At 44.8% G+C, this 13,472-nt stretch overlaps 1 protein-coding gene across 2 annotated transcripts in view; it reads left to right on the top strand.

Annotated features, from left to right (window-relative positions):
- Positions 1 to 13,472, top strand: part of RTKN2 (rhotekin 2) — a 69,884-nt gene that overhangs the window by 36,606 nt on the left and 19,806 nt on the right. Inside the window, exons 8-10 of one of the 2 annotated variants that reach the window (XM_045025583.1) lie at positions 2,456 to 2,562; positions 4,503 to 4,634; positions 6,634 to 6,708. In XM_045025583.1, coding sequence (XP_044881518.1) covers positions 2,456 to 2,562; positions 4,503 to 4,634; positions 6,634 to 6,708 — 314 coding nt within the window. The remainder of the gene's footprint in view (positions 1 to 2,455; positions 2,563 to 4,502; positions 4,635 to 6,633; positions 6,709 to 13,472) is intronic. The other variant, XM_045025585.1, reaches the window with a different exon arrangement.

Raw genomic sequence — 13,472 nt, 5'->3', positions numbered from 1 at the left:
TTCAAACCCACTTTGTGCTTTCAGTTTTCTTTCTTCTTCCCTTCAATCTCACTTTAGTTTGATTTTTTTTAGCTTTAGTTTGATTTTTCCCTTGCTGTCCCAGGTCTCCAGAGCCTCGTCAGTATCTCTATATCTCTCCACCCCAAAATCCACTTAACTGTCCAGTCACTCGGCCCCAAGTGCATTTGTTCCGTCCACAATACTACCTCACTATAATGACTCCTGCATCATCTCCCCCAGTATACAGTCTTGCAGTGGCTGGGAATAGAGGATCCAGGAGCTGCATCTCCCTCTCCCCTCACAAAGGTCTCCCAGAGCCGCTAAGTGTTTTCTCTGCCATTTTCATTCCAATTCCTATAGCTCTGTAGAAATTCTCTCCTTTCCTAACAAGAAAGAAACAGTGTCATAGGAAAGAGAGCTGTTCCTTCCTCTGTAGGCAGAAAGAGAGGAGGCAAACAGAGTAGAGGCTCAGACTCTGTTAGGTCTTTTAGACACCAATTCAACACCTCAGTTAAGCACATGCGTGCATGCTTTATTGTACTGGGGGTCCAGAGTGCTAACCTAGGGCTGCTGAAAACATGGCAGCAGGTAATATATAAAACCCTAGATTTGTTACTTTATTTTGTGGTCGCTCATGGTATCTTTATCTGATATAAGTGTACAGCTTTCCCCCAAAGAAACTTCATTCTTTTAGCTTTTTTATTGAAAAGAAGTAAGATGATATCTTGTATTTCCAGGCTTATTACATTTAATAATTCAACATTTTCTCTAGATCTCTATCATGTCCTCTGAGAGTCTTTTCACACTTGCACCCTACAATTGCATCCCAACAAAGATCGATATTTTAGACTCTTCTTTCCTTAGATTCCATTTTATGTTGGCCATAACTTAATATCACAACCTACCTTGGTCCGTGAGTCAAGAACTGTAACTATTGAACACTAGAATACCTGGGTCTAAACTAAAAAAGAAAGGACCAATTATGTTGCAGAAATGAGGAGACTACTACTATACCTGAAACATTCCTTAGAATATCAGATGAAATTTCTGACTATAGAAGACTATACAATAGGAATACAAATCACAAACTGTAAGACTACAAATGTTAGCTATGATTATACTTCTGCCCTTGTGATCAGGAATAGGATGTTAAGTGCACAGCACTGAGGAAGAGGCAACTAAATCCAGTACAATAGTAATGAGAGGCTAGCTAGCCATACATAAATTGGTCATATGACATGATGAGAAAGGCATAGAGAAGCAATTTCTTGGTACCTTAAGTGGTTTCTTCTTGGAACATGTTGCAGAAAGCACAAGATGAGAAATTACTATAAACTTAGTCCAAAATAACATAGGTATAATTATTTCTTAAACCAACTTCTGAGCCCCTTAAAATTGTGGTCATTCTTTATGAAGCTCGACATTCTTCTAAGAGGGGCTGTACCAATAGCTAGCCCTATTGTAGCATATTTTAGGAATTTGCATTTTTTTTAAAAAGTTAGTTAAAAGTGAGGAAATGAAGTAGGTCTGAATGATGAATCTAAGAATTCTAAACATACCATAATAGTCATAAAAGGCATGTGTACTTAACAAAAAATGAACCAGAAAGGTAAGAAAAACTACTATAATTAAATTGTAATGGTCAAAAGATTAATCAAGTCATATGCATCTTCTTCAAAAAATGGAACTCCAACCCAAGTGAAGCGTATAGAAAGGAGCATCCACATGTCAGATAAAAGGTGAGGTGAATATTAGAAAGATTAAGAGAATTTGATGATGAAATAGCCAAAATATATTTTCAGTATATCAGGAGGGAGTCTGTGTCTGGCTGCATGTGGCTACCAAGGAGTGAACAGGGAGATGATTTTTGTATCACTCTTCATCCCAGAGGCTACTGGGGAGATACTTCTCTTAGATAGTAAAGGTGAGGCACTGTCAGCCATTAAGGTGTTAGGAAGAGGTGCCGGAACAAATCATTAAACAGCAACTAGTCACCAGGACCAGACAGCATTCATCCAAGAGTTCTGATAGTACTTAAGGATGAAGTGGCTGAATTGCTAGAAAAAATATGCAATGTCTTGTTAAAATCAGCTGCTATATTGAATGAGTGGAGGCTAGCAAATATATTTATTTTCAAAGAAGGTGATAGTGGTGATCCTGAGAATTAGAGCAGTGAGCCTAACTTAAATATACCCATAAAATACTTCCGAACATAAGAACAAACCAGCATGACTACTGTCAAGAATGGTGCCTCTCCGATCTACTGCTTTTTGTAGACCTGTCAGTCATAGAAAAGAGAGATGAAATGTTAAGAAATAGGACAACTCCTATTTTCAGTCTTTTTGCTTATATGAACAAATTTACTTCTTTAATATGTTCTTAAGTTAAAATGTATGCAGATCTCTAATCTGTGAGTTTATGGTCAATGGTCACAACTTTATAACTTTTCTTTTAGAGGAGTCGTCGTTCTGGCTTCCCTTATATGGAAGCATGTGTTGTCGTTTAGTTGCTCAGCCATTCTGCATGGCCAAGGATGTGATGTCAGGATTTCTTAATCAGCAGGTAAAAAGAGCTTACTTGATTTAAATCCTCTAATTTCCAAAGCTCCCACTTCACTGAGCAGTACATTTTTTTTCGTTGGAGAAGTTTACACTTTGGTTTACACTGAACTAATGAATCACTGTATTGCTACAACTATATACGTGCCACGTTTTAAGTTGCTCTTTCTTTTGGCTGACTCCAAATGTAGCTACCTCCCTCTGTCCCCTTGGGTCCTGCTCCCCTGTCTGACAGCATACCCAGCCACACATACCCTGATGCCTATTTATTTGGCTGGCGCTGGCCCAACTCACCTGTGCTATTAGCAGCTCCAGCAGGATCAGGAAGAACCAGTCCTTGCCCATCTTGGAAATCAGGAATTTTTGGCATCTCATGATGCAGATTATAGGGAGAGAACAGGAACCTGAGTGCCTGTGGGGGATACTGAGGGTTGCAGAAACTGCTGGGGCGGGGGTGGGAAGGGTGAGCTCACAGGTGGAAATGCTGAGTCCTTCCTGTTCAGCCCCATGGAGTCAGAGGGCTCCTGGAGGCAGCATCAATCCCACCACCAGGGCTGGAGAGGTTGCACCCCCTTATTTCCTGGAGTTTCTTGGCAGGGGAAGGTGGGAGTGGAATGCCTTGGGAATATTTGTGATGGGGAGATTAGGGCAGAGTCAATTTGGTAAGTTGAGATGAGAGGGTTCCTTGAGGTTGGGGAAGGTGAGGGGATACCCAGAGGGGATGTGACCAGAGGAGTCAGAGAGAAAATTCCTGGGGAACTGGTCCTTCCTGGAGTATTGTGATGGGAGTAGGTTCCAGGAGGCAGAGTTCTCAGGGAGAATAAAAGGGGATACTCTTTCCCGGCCCCCCCACCCAGTGCTCCCAGAGGAGCGGGGTTCTCTGGGACCTGGAGGGAGGTGACCAATTCTATGGGCTTGGAGGGAGGGGAGGTAGGAGGTACTCACCACCCACCTGCAGAGCGGAGGAAGGAGCCAGTGACACGCTGCAGCCACCGCAAGGGGGAGCAAAATCTCAGCCTTTTACCTTGCCACAGCCCAGCAGTCACCTGGTCTATAGCTGGCCCACCTGCCATCACTTTTGCTGTGGGCAGCTGAGTGGCTCAGTTTGTGTACATGTATTGTATATTCAAAATAGCTGTGCAGCCATGCATGCGTGCAATTTACAGGGAATGTTGCTCATATTAACAATTGACTTTCAGTGGTATTAAAAAGTGAGTAGTTTCCTCCTGTGGTATCTTGAGGACTGGTATCTCTTACTCTAAGTATGCAGGAAGCTGTTATCTTGTGCTGTCTGCTGTTAAACACTGACCTTTTAATGGCAACCAATGTGTGGCTAAGAGTAAGATAATCAAAAGTTTCCTCAGTGGGATTATTAGTAAAACAGCCTAGATTGCTGCATAAAGACCAATTAATTGTAAGTGTCTAGATGGTATGAAAATTGGTATGTATAGCTGCATGTCTAATTTTTAAAGTCATAATTTTTAAAATGAGAGGACATTCCTTTTCTCCCTTCCTGTAACCAGCTAAGTTAGTGTAGCCATTAAAGTTTTCTTTTAATGGTAGATTCCATTAGAAATAAAATTACTCTTTTTTCCTTATCTGCCAACCAGCACATTCCATGTTCCAAGAGCACCATGAGACACTATTATTGGAAAACTGTAAAACACTGGAGGAGGTTCAGCTAAACAAACATCTGGCGTGGCTGAATGTTACTAATAATTAAGTCCTTGAGTCACATGGTAAAATATTCTGCAGGAGCCATTTTTTTATGACAATATGTTGTGCACAGCTCTGATCTTACAGTCTGATGTCTGAATAGTTCGCAGGATGGACTCAATTAGATGTAACACATGGACATTCATTAAAATTTTGAGTAATCCATAAATTAGGTTGTAGTTAAGATAATGTATGAATAGCAACTTACTGAATATTTCTCCCTTTTAGCAAATGGTAGGAAGCCTGACTAACTGGAGGAGGCTGTACTGTGTACTAAGAGGTGGTAAACTCTTTTGTTATTATACACCCGAAGAAATTGAAGCTAAAGTGGAGCCAGCTTTGACAGTTTCCATCAACAAGGTAAGTTTTCACATAGTTATAATTTGGGTCCCAAGCTCCAAGCTGACAAGCTGCAAAGTACTCTCAAGAAGCATGTGTGAGGGGTATGCCTTGTTTCACTATTAAGAGCACTACAAAATTAAGTCAACCAAAGTTATGTCCATTTACAACTGTTATAGTAATTGAATAACTTTTGCATGTCCACACTACACTCCTTGGTTCGGCAGTGTGCATCCTCTCTAGCAGTGCTTGCATCAATGCAGAGAACAGCGCACTGTGGGTAGCTAGTGCACTGTGGGTAGCTATCCCACTGTGCAACTTGCCACCATATAGCGAGGGTGTTTTGGGAAGGGTTTCAATGCCGTATGAGGACAAACAAGTTGTGCAGGGGTGACTGGGAACATGGTTTCAAGGCCCCGTGATGGAGTTTTCTCCATCCCATAATTCTATCTGCATCCCGTAATGCTTCACATCTCTTTTCAAAAGCCCCCCAAACCTGCGTGTCCGAAATCTATGTGAGATGCATGGATCCTGCACAGATCTGCACTATTATGACGAGCGTTACGAGCACAACATGCCTGATTCTGCAGTATTTGCAGAGCCTTCGGAGGAGCCGTGGGAAACGTGACAGTTCCTTAGAGGCTAGCTTGCTGTGGGACATAGAAACAATTCAAGGTTATTGTTGGCATTCACAGAGTAGTTGCAGGCCATGGAGCACTGGTTCTGGGCCCGAGAAACAAGCACTGACTGGTGGGATCGCATCGTTATGCAGGTATGGGATGATGAGTAGTGGTTGCAGAACTTGCGGATGTGCAAGGCCACATCCTTTGAATTGTGTGCAGAGCTCATCCCAGCTCTCCGGCACAGCGACACCAAAATGAGAGCTGCATTGATAGTGGAGAAGTGAGTGGCAATTGCTGTGTGGAAGTTAGCAATGCCAGATTGCTACTGGTTAGTCGGGAATCAATTTGGAGTTGGGAAATCCACTGTAGAGGTTGCTGTGATGCAAGTGTGCAGGGCTATTAATCACATCTTGTTACAAAGTACTGTGACTCTGGGCAATGTGCAGGACATATTGGATGGCTTTGCAGCAAAGGGGTGTACATATTGCAGCGAGCTACAATAGATGGCACGCATATCCCTATTTTGGCACCAGACCACCTTGCCACCAAGTACATCAACAAAAAGGGTTACTTTTCTATAGTATTGCAATCACTGGTGGATTACTAGGAACATTTTACCAACATCAACACGGGATGGTCAGGGAAGGTGCATTACACACGCATCTTTAAGAACAAAAACCTGTTCAGAATGCTGCAAGCAGGGACTTTCTTTCCAGACAAAAGGTTTACCATTGGGGATGTTGAAATGCCAATAGTGATTCTGGGACACCTAGCCTACCCCTTACTCCCATGGCTTATGAAGCTGTACACCAGACACCTCGAGAGCAGCAAGAAGCACTTCAACTACAGGCTCAGCATGTGCAGAACGACAGTTGAATGTGTCTCTTTGCCATTTGAAAGGCCATTGGCACTGTCTAATGACCAGATTAGACCTCAGTGGAAAAAAAGTTCTAATGGTTATAGCTGCCTGCTGTGTGCTTCACAATATCTGTGAAGCAAAGGGGGAAACATTTCTGCTGGGGTGGAGGTGGAATGGCTGTCTGCTGATTTTGAGCAGCCAAATTCCAGGGCTATAAGAAGAGCTCAATGGGGAGCTATATGGCTTAGGGAGGCTTTGAAAGACATTTTTAATAGTGAGCCATAGTAATGTGTCTTGCTGTAGTGTGCTCTGCCTGGCATTGTTTTTCTGCACCCTGATATGAACCTTGTAATGAGTGCTGTGTGTGTAGTACTAGAACATTGCAAATGCACCTATTGCTATTATCTGTGAATGATGTCAGCCCCACCCAGCATATGTTGTGAACAAATAGAGAGAGTCAGTTTCCATAGATACTTTTTATATTCTAAACTCATGCAAATTGACATATCTATAACTGAATGGAATTTTATAAATACAGGGAAAAGAACCTTTGAAGTGTGGAAAGCAGTCATTTTCATTTCACAGACAAATACACCAACCGTGTCTCTTACAGGTCAGTACATGTTCAGCTGTGATTGTCTGCACTCTCCAGTGCAGCAGCCCCTCCCTCCATGTGGAATGTGGAGGGAGAGGGTGTAGGTAGGTCCCGGAATGCAGTTCTCTATGGGCTGCAAAGGGAAGCGAGCTTGGTTCTGTTGAGCCTGAAGGTTAACAAGAGTCTCCAGCATGTCTGTTTGCCCCTTGAGAAGCGCTAGCATCTCCTGCTGTACTTCTCTCCCTTTTTCTGTGCTTTTCTCCTCTCTGCACTATCCCTGTCCATTCTGTGGATGAGCACTGGGTTTGGAGGATCTCTTGGAACATGTCATCATGTGTCTTCTTCCTTAACCTTATCTGACTGAGCCACTCCACTAGTGTGGATGGAGAGACCCTCAAGGTCACATTTCTAGCTGCAGAAGACACAATGCACAGAAGTACTATTGTGAGTGTATTCACAAGATAAACGGAAACTTGGTATACTGAACTCACTCCCCTTGATCCATGCAAGTTACAAGCACTACATTCTCATTTCTCCTTGGGATTCATAGAGCACAGAAATAGTCCCAGCCATGGTGAGTATGGCTTGTGAGGGAGGGGGTGAGTTGGGACAATAAGAGGGGGGGGAGGGGTAGCTCACAGGCATGAATATATGCAGAGAGGGCAATTGAACTGAATACAGGCACAGTTTTCCACAGGTGGAGATGATTTTAGCTGATATCTCACTCCTGAGGGTAACAGAAACTGAAAGGGAACAGTTCTTGCAGACCAGGTTCGTATTCTTCTAGCCTGTGTGCTGCAATGGTGCCTGGTGAAGTAATTACTGAGTGGTGTGGGAAAGTGTCTTACTGCGGTGGAAGAAATAAGGCAGCTCTCCCCAGAAACCTTCAGAAGATGATTGCAAACTGTCCCCCAGAAAGTTTCCTTTAGAGCTCTAGGAAGGATTCATGGGACATCCCAGTGCACATAAACTTCTTCAAGGCCCCTTCTCATTCCCCTGTGCAGTTAGGCAGAAGCAGAAAGCAAATCTACGTCTATTGGTTATTTCACTACCTCTTCTAGCATGATTAAAAAAGAGTAAATGAACAGATGTGTCCCTGCAATATCAAAGCAAACTGCATACTTCCCCTCTATCCGGCTCATCCATGCTGCACTGTAGGGACTGGCTTTACTGCTTTGGAGTCAAAAACACGTCCTGCCTTATGCCACTAGATCCCCCAGTCGCCTGTCCCCCATACTCTGCCTCCTCCTCCCTCATGCAACACCACCTCCCCACTGTTCATTCTGGGGCCTGTTACTACAGCTCCCCCAAAGTATCGTAGTGGTGGGGTTTCCACTGAGGTTGGCATGCAGCTCTTTGTGAAAGTGACGTGTTCAGCTCCACACCAGAGCGACTTTAGCTTCCCTTGCCTTCTGGTACACCTGTCGCAGCACCTTGGCTTTCATGTGGCAGAGCTGCGGATCCCTCTTATAGCCCTTCTCCCCCGCACCTCGAGCGATCTGCTCGTACATATTGACGTTTCTACTGCTGGATCAGAGCTGTGCCTGCAAAGCCTCTTCTCCCCACAGAATCAGGAGATCCAACATCTCCTGTGTACTCCATGCAGAAGCGCCTCTGCAACATGGAGCCAGCATGGTCAGCTGGGCAGTTGCTAGGTGGGCGCTCCATCCCGAGCAAACAGGAAATGGAATTTCAAAAATTTGTGGGGCTTTAAAGGGAGAGGGGCATGTACCTGGCTGCTGGGCAGCAGAGTTCAACATGGTGACCAGAGTGGTCATGGTGGGGCATTGTGGGATAGCTCCTGGATACCACTAAAGATTTAAGTAAATCAGGGTCTACACTGACACTCCAGTGACCTAAGTGCTACGCCTCTCGCATAGGTGGACTTAAGTCAGCGTAGTCAATGAGTTGCATTGGTGGGAGCAAAATTTTAGTGTAGACACTTACAGAGTTAAGTTGATGTATGCTGCCTTGCGTCAGCCTAGCTTGGTACTGTAGATCAGGCCTAAACAACCCCTTGTAGCTGATCCAGGAGTGGCATGTAAGTTCTTAGCAATGGACATAGGCTCCTTCTGCTGTACTAGAGACAGGTCAAAGGGAAACTGTTTTCCTTCAGAAAAACTGATACACTATGACAGTTTTTAAGTTACACATGAGGTGTCATGCAAATCTGCAGGGTATGTAGGCAATGTTCTCTTAGACTTTTGTCACCAAATCTGTGGAATTTCTGCAATTTTATTTTAATTGTTCATTATGTTACTTGGCCTTGCTCTTAATCATAATGAGGGTTATTCAGAAATATTTTAGCTTTTTTAAATAAACTCCTTTTGCTAATAATGATCCAAAATTTTATATAAAACCTATCTTAGCTTGCAAACTATGCAAAATGACTTCAGTACTTTAAAGATGGCATAATTTCTGCCATCATTTAAAGATGTATTTAAAATTAACAAGCATCTCTGTCTGAATAATCAAAGGCATAGGGTATGGCTACACTGGCGAGTTGCAGCGCTGGTAGTTTGCAGCGCTGGTCGTTCAGCTGTGCAGGGCCAGCGATGCAGTGTGGCCACACTGACAGCTACCAGCGCTGCAGTGTGGCCACATTTGCAGCATTTGCAGCGCTGTACTGAGAGGTGCATTGTGGGCAGCTATCCCACAGAGCACCTCGTCCCGTTTTGGCACCGTTTTGGCGCTGAGTATTGTGGGAAGGGGAAGGAAGTGTGTGGGTCATTCCGCTTCCTGTTCCAACGCCCCGTGGTGCATCACTTCACTTCCCAGCAGTCACAGTTTCGCCGTCCACGTTTCTTGCCATTGTGAGTGCAGCACGCTTTCTGTGTGAAATGGAGCCTGAGCTGCTGAGGACTTTGCTGATGACTGTCGCCAGCACATCACGTTTGGCAGTTGAGCTATTCCTTCAGCTCCAAAGTGACAGTGAGGAGTCCGACGATGATATGGATTTGCCTAATGCGGGTGACATGAGATTGCTTGTGGCGGTAACGGAAATGCTCAGCACCGTGGAACGCCACTTTTGGGCTCGTGAAACAAGCAGTGAGTGGTGGGATCACATTGTCATGGAAGTCTGGGATGACGAGCAGTGGCTGCAGAACTTTCGTATGAGAAAAGCCACTTTCATGGGACTGTGTGCAGAGCTCGCCCCCACCCTGCAGCGCAAGGACACAAGATTGAGAGCTGCCCTGACGGTGGAAAAGCGGGTGGCTATTGCAATCTGGAAGCTGGCAACTCCAGACAGCTACCGGTCGGTCCGGAACCAGTTTGGAGTGGGAAAGTCGACCATTGGAATCGTGTTGATGCAAGTTTGCAGGGCCATTAATCGCATCCTGCTAAGGAGAACCGTGACTGTGGGGAACGTGCAGGACATTGTGGATGGCTTTGCAGAAATGGGTTTCCCTAACTGTGGAGGGGCAATAGATGGGACGCATATTCCTATTCTGGCACCACCCCACCTAGCCTACGAGTACATTAATCGCAAGGGGTATTTCTCTATGGTTCTCCAGGCACTTGTGGATCACCGTGGGTGTTTCATTGACATTTACACAGGCTGGCCTGGAAAAGTGCATGATGCACGCATCTTTCGGAACAGTGGCCTGTTCAGGAAGATGCAGGAAGGGACATTTTTCCAAGACCGAAAGATCACAGTAGGGGACGTTGAAATGCCCATTGTGATCCTTGGGGACCCCGCTTACCCATTAATGCCTTGGCTCATGAAACCCTATACAGGGAAGCTGGACAGGAGCCAGGACCGTTTCAACTACAGGCTGAGCCGATGCCGAATGACTGACTGTGGAGTGTGCTTTCGGCCATTTAAAGGGGCGCTGGTGGGCGCTTTATGGGAAGCTAGACTTGGGGGGAAAGCAGCATCCCTGCGGTTAGATCCGCGTGCTGTACCCTCCATAATATTTGTGAAGGGAAGGGTGAAACATTCAGCCAGGCATGGACCAACGAGGTGCAAGTCCTGGAGGCTGAATTTGCACAGCCAGACAGCAGGGCTACTAGAGACGCCCACCAGAGGGCAACAAGGATTAGGGATGCCTTGAGGGAGGAATTTGAGGCTGAAAGCCAACAGTAATGTTTTTTGCCTTGACTAGGAGTGAAGTGCACTGGTTACAGTGCTTTTAAGTGCCTGTGTCTTCCTTGCTGTTTGTTACCTGTGTTTTCCTTGGGGTTTGTTATCTTTCACTTTATGCAATAATAAAAACTGTTTCATAATCAAAGAAATCATTTATTTAAAAAAAAAGGAAGTAAACGGGCAGGGGGGTTGGTTGTTGAACTGTACATTCATAGGTTTGCATATGTACTGCCAGGAGTGCTGTGCACCTCAGGATTGTACTGTTGCATGGTGATGGGGGTTGAGTGCAGAGGGTAAGGGTCGTAGTTCTCTGGGCTCATAGGTGACCGTACAGGTGTCGGGGGCAGCTGGTGATGGTGTAGGTAAGAACCTGGATGCTGGGGAACGGGACTTGGAGTTGACATTGGTGCATAGGGGAAAGAGGTTTGGGAGGGTGGGGGTTTGGCACGGTAGTGCTCTGCCTGCATTGCTACCAGTGACTGCATACAGTCTGTTTGGCGCGCCATGAGGTTTATAAGCTGCCTCGTGGTTTTCTTTTCCTGACTGCATGCCTCCTGGGACTCCGGGGTGTCTTCCCCCACCACAGTAGCCTCACTGTCTGCCTCCCCCTCCCCCTCCCTCTCCCCCTCCTCTACCGGCTCTGAACTGTCCATCGTGGTCCTTGGATTTACAGAGGGGTCACCCCCATAAATCGCATCCAGCTCCTTGTAAAACCGGCATGTCGTGGGGGCAGCGCCGGATCGGTGGTTTCCCTCGCGTGCTTTGCAATAGGCACTCCGCAGCTCCTTTACTTTAACCCTGCACTGCAGCGCGTCCCGCTCATGGCCCCTTTCCAGCATGGCTCTTGATACCTGGGCAAAGGTATCATAATTCTTACGGCTAGAGCGCAGCTGTGCCTGCACAGATTCCTCCCCCCAAACACTGATGAGGTCCATCAGCTCGCCATTGCTCCATGCTGGGGCTCGTTTGCCACGTGGAGGCATGGTCACCTGTAAAGATTCACTGATTGCACTCCACACCTGGCTGAGCAAACAGGAAGGGGATTTTTAAAATTCCCGGGGCATTTAAAGGGCGGGTCACCTGAGGCCAGGGCAGTAGAGTCTGACCTGATGAGCAGAGTGGCTGAACAGGCATTCTGGGATACATCCTTATACCCTGGAGGCCAATCACAGCGCAGGTGTGTGGCCACACTTGATGACCAGCGCTGCAGCACCAGCGCTGGAATCCTTATTCCCCATGCTGAGTGAGGTGTACGGCCAGCGCTGCAGCCAGGGAGTTGCAGCGCTGGAAGTGCCCTGCAGGTGTGGCCACTTACTAATTGCAGCACTGGTGGAGGCTTTCCAGCGCTGCAAATCGCCAGTGTAGCCATACCCATAGTATATTTGCAGTTATTTCCACAGAAGGCCTTTCCAGTGAATGCTACAGTGAATCTGTGCTTTCACAGGATGTTTGTGGTACAATACTCATAAGTGCTGAAAGACTGCAGTTAACACCTCATAGAGATGAAGAGTGACTTAACATTTTTTGGTGCTGACCCGGTGGCAGATTCTGAGCACATCTACGGAAGCAAATTGAATGTGTTGGGAGATGGTGTTACAACGCAAGTTGGTCTTGACTCTGAAACCTTGTCCAGCTAGCATAAAACATGTTTTAAAAATGTTAACTTTAACCAGCACCAGCACATTACAACTTGCCCTGGCTACCTTGAGGGGGCCACTTAAGGATCTGGGGCAAAATCAGTACTTGGCCCTGCTAGTGAAGGCAGAGGGCTGGACTTGATGACCTTTCAGGGTCCTTTCCAGTTCTATGAGATAGGTCTCTCTCTCTCTATCTATCTTAACAAAGCTGTTTCAAGCATTTGAGGTAAATGTTTTTTTTTAAAAAAACATGATACAGATTTAAACAATCTGACTAAAAGTCACTTACTCTTTCAATCAGGTTTAATTACATGGCTTTTCTAATTCTAGTTCTACCACCCTCCAGTTGTTCATAATGCTATTCAGGGGAAAATATATTAATAGAATTTTTAACATTAAAAAAGCAGCAAAAATATTTTAGACTCTTTCAGGCCACCCTTATAGCTTTTCTTTGTAGATCACCATTTTAGTCTATAGCCTAGTTTTGTATTTCTTGCAAGTCAGATTTTTTTTGTCTTTTAAAACTACAGAATTCTATTAAGGTGATTGTTCTCCCTGAAGTTATAAATACGCTTACAACCTAAAATCCATTTTCATGAAGTTTTGCCAGGAATTGGTCCACATGTTTGATGCAGATTCTCCTCAAAGATAATATGTATGCGATACATGAATCCGTGGCCATTTTTTATGAAAATGTCAGACACTTATGATTGCTGTATATAAGCTGCTAGAGAGAATGAAGAAAAGGAATCTATCTTCAGTTAAATTAAAACCAAATAAATTCACAGTTCAAAACACATATGAGTGCCTTTCTACTTAAAATGTCTCCTGAAAATATTTTTTTAATTCTAATAGATGTATAGTGAGTTTTTGTCCAGAAATGATCAATCTAACAATACTCATTTTTACCTCCCCTCCCTGTTGTATGGAAATAGCAATTAAAAAAATAAGATTTAGAGAAAACTTTAAAGTTGACATTGAAGCTAAAATCTCCTCTAGTTGCTGGATGTGATCTCCTACCCTTATCCTGTCAAAGACAGTTTATCTTTAAAATGAAT

Source organism: Mauremys mutica, chromosome 7 (assembly GCF_020497125.1).
Source record: "Mauremys mutica isolate MM-2020 ecotype Southern chromosome 7, ASM2049712v1, whole genome shotgun sequence".
NCBI lineage: Eukaryota > Metazoa > Chordata > Testudines > Geoemydidae > Mauremys > Mauremys mutica.
Note: the sequence above shows the minus strand (reverse complement) of the source record. Positions and strands in the feature narration are given on the sequence as shown.